This window comes from Crocodylus siamensis, unplaced genomic scaffold (assembly GCF_052110815.1).
Source record: "Crocodylus siamensis isolate JL-2025a unplaced genomic scaffold, ASM5211081v1 HiC_scaffold_582, whole genome shotgun sequence".
Lineage (NCBI taxonomy): Eukaryota > Metazoa > Chordata > Crocodylia > Crocodylidae > Crocodylus > Crocodylus siamensis.
This window is the reverse complement of record NW_028324990.1, coordinates 5,135-11,543: the sequence shown is the minus strand read 5'-3', so window position 1 is coordinate 11,543 and position 6,409 is coordinate 5,135. Positions and strand designations below refer to the sequence as shown.

Sequence of the window (6,409 nt, the reverse complement as noted above, 5' to 3'; positions counted from 1 at the left end):
CAGCAAGAGAGAAACAGGGGCTCAGCTCTGGAGCAGGGCTCCATGGCTTTCTTTAGGAGGGAAACTGCCCTCCACCATACATGGCCAGAGCATTCAGCAATCGGATATAGGCTGAGGTGCTGTGCTCGGCTGATCCTGCATGGCCGTGGACGCTCAAGGAGTTGGGCACAACTGGCACTTTCGTGGCACCTTCCATGTCAGGATCTCAAGGAGCTTGACCAAGGAGCCTTCCCTCCCAGCCCTTCTGTGAGGCAGGCACTGTTCAGTCATCATTGGATGAGTGGGGAAGCTGAGGCAAAAAGGCCTTGGGATTCCCCTATGGCACAGCATAAATCTGGCACAGCTCTGGGTTGGAGGAGCCCACATTGTCTGGCTCCCCCTCCAAGGCTGTAATGACCCAACTGTCCCTCCTGCCTTCGGGCCTCCTCATAGTGCATGGAAGAGGCCGGAGATTTTCTACGAGGCAGGCAGAGTGGGTTCATCCCACAGGGATCTGGATTACAAACCTCCTTTGCTGAGGTCCATGCAAGCTGCTTCTTCTCCCTCCCACTGCGGTTGCTTGGCCAGGTCCCCGAGGCATCGGCACACGGGGGTCAGAGTGCAGCTGTACTGAGCTGGCACTATGTACTCTAGCAGCCGGGGCCATAAGACCTGGAGAGAAGAGCCAGACAGCTTGGACTCAGCTACTTGTACCCCTGCACCCAGCTCTCTTCATCCAGTGCTCAAGGACAGTCTCCTCTTCTTCACCAATGACCCACCTACTTAAGGGTCCTTCCCCCACCCGTGACCTCATGTCTGTCTCTCAGGAATAGCTGATCTCTGAAACCCTGCTCTAACCCTGGCCAAACAAGTCTCAATTTCAGAGGAGACTGAGCAGAGCAAGGAGGGGGAATGAGGCCATCTCAGCACAGGGATCCCTTCCAGCTGGGGTGTTGTATGTCATTCCTTATACGGCAGCAGCTTGCTCCATAACTCACGGCCAGCACTGGCCATGATCTATCTCCATTACCCTGCCAATGCAGAGAATTGCCTAGTGGAGATGTACAGGGGATGAAGAGAAATGCATTGATAATGCAAGGGCAGAACTAACTGGCCACCTACCTGGCTCATGCCACTGGTTGAGACATCCAGATTTTCCAGGATCTCCACACAGGTGGCTCGGATGCTCTGTTCCTCCTCAGCATCCTGACTGGAGCGGTTTTTGGGCTTCTGCACAAGAGACCGAGAGAAAGATCATGAGCTAGTCAAGAGGCACTGACCGGACACTCAGTCTCCATCGCCTTCGCAGCCAGCTTGAACGCTGCACAGTTACCAGTGATTTTATATTCTGCTCAAAGTACAACTCACTGGAGCTGAGATAATATAAGAAAAACCAAGCTGATGGGGCAGGTTCCCAGTTCAGAAACACCTCCAACACTGTGAAACAACTCGCTGAACACAAAGTGTTTCTGGGGTCTGGGAGTGCATTATGTCTTGAAACCAGCCAAGTATTCACCTCCCTCGTCCTTCCAAGAGAACCCTTCAGCTTCAGCCCAGTGGACACAAATGTGCAGGCATCACACACCCGCTCTGCTCCGTCTGCTCCGGGGGCCAGCCAGCTCAATCCTCTGCGTCTCGTCAATGTGATTCTATCAATGGGCCAAGCTACGTCCTGGGCACCAAGACACGTCCTTGGGAGTCTATTTCTACCAGAGAGCATTGGTGTTCTCAAGGAAGTTTCCCTGACACACTGTGCGGTCAGGGTTTTCACTCCTCAGTGCCTGACGGGGCAAATCTCAGCCTCATCAGAAGATGCACATAGTCCAGATCAGAGTCTGGTCTTGCCGACACCCTGGGGACCATGCAGAGTAGCTGCACTGACATCCCGACAGCTCCCTTAGGTCTGCTGCACCAGTGGAAATGGTCTGACCCTGGGTCATTTCACATAATGACTCAGCCTGGCAGCCCTAGGGGCACCCCACGCTCCTGCACGAGCCAATGGCAGGCTTCAGCCTGCTACAACAGCAGCACCAAGTCTCCAGCCTCGATTTCTCTTACCATTTGGCTGCTAGACAAGCTGGACTGCTTGAAAATATAGGCCACTAAGTCCCAGGCCCAGTCATCCAGGCCCTGCACACTGAGCAGTGTCCTGATGAAATGGAGGACGGCCTTCTTCACCTGGAGGGGAGGAGAGGACAGACTGGAGTCAGGACTGCCCTTATGCCCAAATGGTGGCGGGGACCGGCCATGGCACAAACCCTCCCTCAAACCTTGGAAAGGATGAGAGGGAGGGAGAAGGGTCCCCAGGCCTCCAATTTTATATCTGGGGTTTATAAAGAGACAAGAAAACAGTGTGTCCTTGCCACTCAGTACTACTATATTGGCATCTGAGGGAAAGCAGATCCCCTCCCCGCTGGCAAACTGATAACACTTCCCCAGATCCTGACTCTCCCCAGCTCTGGAAGCAGAGGGGCAGACTCTCTGCACTGCCTTCCCTGAAGACGCTGATAGGGAAGAAAGGTTTTCTCTACAAGACAGCCAAGAATCTCGGGTGGGAATTTTGTGTCAGGGCCATATGCCATCCCCAGCACAGCCGCCACTCACAAAGCACCTCACCACAGTGCTCTGATCACCAAGCGTGCACCTCATGGCCTGGACTACTGCACATTTTTTCTGGCTCATCTCCCGCACTGCAAGAAGGAGGAGGGCACAATATTGCTGTGTTCTGGGAGCAGTCCACAGCAAGATGCACCCGGATTGCAAGAGACCTGCTTGTGGCAACCTGCACACCCTCCTGTCTCTACTTTGGAACCTGGGAAAGTCTCTTGGGCCGTAACAAAGGTCTCCACCAAGACCGCCAGCAATGGTTTGAAAAAGAGCAGCTCGGCGAGCAGGTTCCCATCCTCGGCCAGCTGCAATGGGGCTTAGTCTAAGTGGGAGAGATGATGCTAGTGCGAATAGATTGGGACATTGCTTGCTTTAGAGCAGTGTCTTCCTGGGATGCTGGCTGGGTATAGAAGATGCAGTAGCTAGGACCAAACTCAGAGCTGCTGGCTAGGATGAGGGCTCAGTCAGGGCACGTCAGTAAGGCAGTCCTTGTCTGCCTCTCCTTCTCATACAGCAGAAGTGGCGATGAAGGGGCCAGGACAGAAGAAAAACCTCTCCACTGCCTCCAGTGATCCTCCCTCCTAGGAAGGGGACCAGAGGACTCCCCAGGGAAAGAGCACAGCAAACAGCCGCCTTTCCATTAAACTGCTCTTTCTCTATGGGCCCTTACCTGGCTGATGAAGGCCGTACCAGTCACACAAAGTTTTTCCGTTGTGGAACTGATCCGCTGTAGGACCTGCCCTATGAAGGGGGCGTTATTACTCCCAGTGGGAGCAGAGCCCTGCAAGACAAAACCGCAAGTTCTGGGACCAGCTCGGCACTGCCAACACCCATTTGCTCTGAGGCAGCAGCTCTCATTGCTTGGAGCACAAGCTCCAGGTCTCCAGCCCCACACAACCCTGCATGTCCAGCACAGAAAGTTCCCCCTCCACCACTCGTCCCACTGCCTAGAGCACAGATGCAATCCAGCCTGCCTCTCTCACCTGGCCAGCTGGCATACCCCCTTGGGGTGTGTCTGGGGGCTCTCAAGTAGGGGCCAGGTTCCTGCTTTGCAGAGGTCTGCAGCCACTTTCTCCCCAAGGCCCTTTGCTATAGCGCAGGCCAGGGTCTCCATAGAAAGCCTGGGGAGACAGAAGATTTACAGATTTACAGACCGTAATGAGATGCTGCGGCCAGAGCAGAACCAAAACGCCCTGTCACTCGGGGGTCCATTACTCAGACACTTGCTGCGCAAGGCAGGCAGCTCAGATCAGACCGATGCTGCCATTCTTTCTCACGCCTTGCAATCCCCTGGCAGGCTCGGGGAGGGCAGGGCCTTGCACAAATCAGTGCTGGAAGCCAGGCGGGATGCATGGAGGCTCTCCCAAGCCAAATGCACTATGGAAAGAACTGGGCAGCCATTTTCTCTCCCTACAAGGATAAAGGCCGTGTGTAGAGCATGGGAACATGCAGAAGTCACATGCCCAGGTCCCGAGCACTGTGAGCCCAGCATGTGCTGGTCACTAATGCAGATTCTGACATCCCCGGGCTAAAACTACCTGTCCTGTCCCAGAGGAGCTCAGACTGCAGGGACTAATAGGCTCTCCCAGCCTTAACATTTCACACTCTGCGCTTCTCAGATAACCCCCGCCTCTTTCAGCTGCCAGAACCAAGACAGCTCAGCACAGCCCTTGGCAAGGACAAGAACACCCTGCAGGCAGCTAGCCTGAAGTGAGGCCAAACCTGTGAAACCAGGCACAGCCTACTCCTTACCTGCAAGGGTTGCCCACTGTGCACACCTGCCCCTTTCGCAGCTGCCTCCGCCAGATGCTTGCTGTGGGCATTGGCATGTCCTGCCCCACGGTGACTCCAACTTGCACTAGAAGAGTGCGCAGGAGCTCGGGGAGTAGCTCCCTCAGGACTGAGCTGGAGTGCCTGGTGGTCAGCATCTCCAGGGATGCACATGTTGCCTGAAGGGACAGAGAAGACCAGAGTCAGCGCGGGGAAGACACTTGGAAATCCATAACTCCAAGTCTAAAGGTCTCTTTCTCACATCCAGGAGAGCTGGATGATTATTCATCTCTACTCTCTTCACTGCATAACTTCTTCCCTTTTACTTCTTGGCACACCGAAAAAATCCACAACAGCTACTCCATTCCTTCCTGTCTGAAAGTAATTTCAGTTTACAGGCAGGACTGCATTCTAGGTTTCTCACTTCAGAGTAGAATTTCACATTCGTTACCATACTATTGACAACACTTCGGGACAGCCAACATTATATAGATAAAACTAGTTGCGGTGAATCTCAGATGTGTGGATTGTAAATTACACATCATTTCTGTTTAGATCAAACGTCAGCAACCTACAGCCCACAGGACACATCCAGCCCAGAGAGCCCTGGCTTCAGTGGTATGCAGCAGCAGGCGCCTCTGTACACAATGCTCATTAATAAACTGATAACTGCCCTTAAACTCACACCGAACTGACTTCCATGAAGCCAAAGATGACCAACATGTAGCCCATTTGAACATTTTTACCTGAAGGGGCTGGAACTAGTACTTGCAATTGTAACCCACTACCAGTCAGTAAGGAATCTCACTTTCATTTTAAAGCATGTTATGGGCAGTTCCACTGCCACCCATCGCAAAAGCATATCTTTTTCCTGGTTTCCCAAGACACAGCTGCTCACCTTGCCCATGCTGGACTCCAAGGGGCTGGCCAGCACCTGGATGATCCCCTTGCTCACGTAAGAGTTGTGGCTTGCTGAGCACTTCAGAAATAACAGGCCATTTTCCTTACAAACCTAAACTGCAAGTGAGTTACTTTGAAAAATGAGCCCCAAATCTGCAAGCTCAAACCTCTAGAAAATCAGGCAGCCAGTATTTTTTACTATAATCTCCCAACTTTTTGAATATTCCTATGGACAAAAGGCAGGGAAATTAGCAATGTTATATTCATTACATAACTCAGATTATGACGACAGTGTGTCCCCATCTATTTGTGGCAGTGGACAGCCAGCAGCCATTTGACTTAGCACATTTTAGTTCTCATGTTTAATATTTCAAGCTGATAGACCAAGATTACTGTATTTACCCAAATCCAAGACAACTTTGAATAGAAAATGATACCCCAATACCCAGGGGCAGGTTTCCGTGTGGGGGCAGCACCTGTGGCTCCAACCTTAAGCCAGGGTTGGAGTTGGGGTTTGGGCCAGAACTGGAGCTGCAGCAACTGTCTGTCTCTTCATCTTGTACTCAAATTCAGGATGAGGGGCTTCCCCCCATGTTGAATTGGGTGGGGGGTACCAAATCTTGGGTTTGAGTAAATACGGTGGTTACAAGTTCAAAATTCTTGGTTTTCTCAATGTCACTTAGCAGCAAAGCTGCAATAGCTGTTGCTCAGCAAACTCTTTTTGACCACAAAAATGGGGCCACCAACAAATTACTGCACAGCAGCATCACAGTTAGTGCCCGCCCACGCTACATTGCCATAGCAACAACTATGTTGCCATAGCTCTTTGCTACGGTGACACAGCACCTCATATAGACACACTCAGAGAGTGGCTGTTGAAAGGGAGAGTGAACAGAGTATGACCAGGGTTTTGTTCACTGTGCTTCTCTTTCTTACAGCCTCCAGCATTTAAGGTCTAGGTAGTTCAGGGGCTGTACCCCTAACTGATGCCTAACTGCCACTTGGTTTTGTCACTTGGTTACTTGCAGCACTATAGACATACAGCAGAGGTTTTCAACCTTTTTGGATCAGTGTACCCCTGGCAGCTGGTCGAGAAGGCAGGAGTCCCCCTGCAGGCGGGAGGTCTCGCAGTGGCCAATCAGCAGCTGGGGGT

At 52.2% G+C, this 6,409-nt stretch overlaps 1 protein-coding gene across 5 annotated transcripts; it reads right to left on the bottom strand.

Moving 5' to 3' along the window:
- Positions 1-6: 6 nt before the first annotated feature.
- Positions 7-5,498, bottom strand: LOC149851654 (maestro heat-like repeat-containing protein family member 2B). 5 transcript variants are annotated; one of them, XM_090030529.1, is made up of 6 exons: positions 5,255-5,498; positions 4,339-4,535; positions 3,257-3,367; positions 2,038-2,157; positions 1,102-1,209; positions 7-651 (listed from the first exon to the last, which is right to left on the bottom strand). In XM_090030529.1, the coding sequence occupies exons 2-6, from the start codon at positions 4,528-4,530 to the stop codon at positions 499-501; spliced, it is 684 nt and encodes a 227-aa protein (XP_089886655.1). In that variant the 5' UTR covers positions 4,531-4,535; positions 5,255-5,498; the 3' UTR covers positions 7-498. The 5 variants fall into 5 exon arrangements, with proteins under 5 accessions (XP_089886655.1, XP_089886657.1, XP_089886654.1 ...); XM_090030531.1 differs by lacking the exon at positions 5,255-5,498 and adding an exon at positions 3,570-3,707 and having other exon boundaries at positions 4,339-4,582; XM_090030528.1 differs by lacking the exon at positions 5,255-5,498 and having other exon boundaries at positions 4,339-4,582.
- Between the last annotated feature and the right edge of the window lie 911 nt (positions 5,499-6,409).

Bases quoted from the DNA above. Each gene is read 5' to 3' on its own strand.
- LOC149851654 (XM_090030529.1), bottom strand. From the start codon at position 4,530: ATGTGCATCCCTGGAGATGCTGACCACCAGGCACTCCAGCTCAGTCCT. The intron at 3,368-4,338 runs GTAAGGAGTAGG...TTTGTCTTGCAG, and splicing joins ACAGTGGGCAACCCTTGCAG to GGCTCTGCTCCCACTGGGAG. The intron at 1,210-2,037 runs GTAAGAGAAATC...TCTCTTGTGCAG, and splicing joins GCTTGTCTAGCAGCCAAATG to AAGCCCAAAAACCGCTCCAG.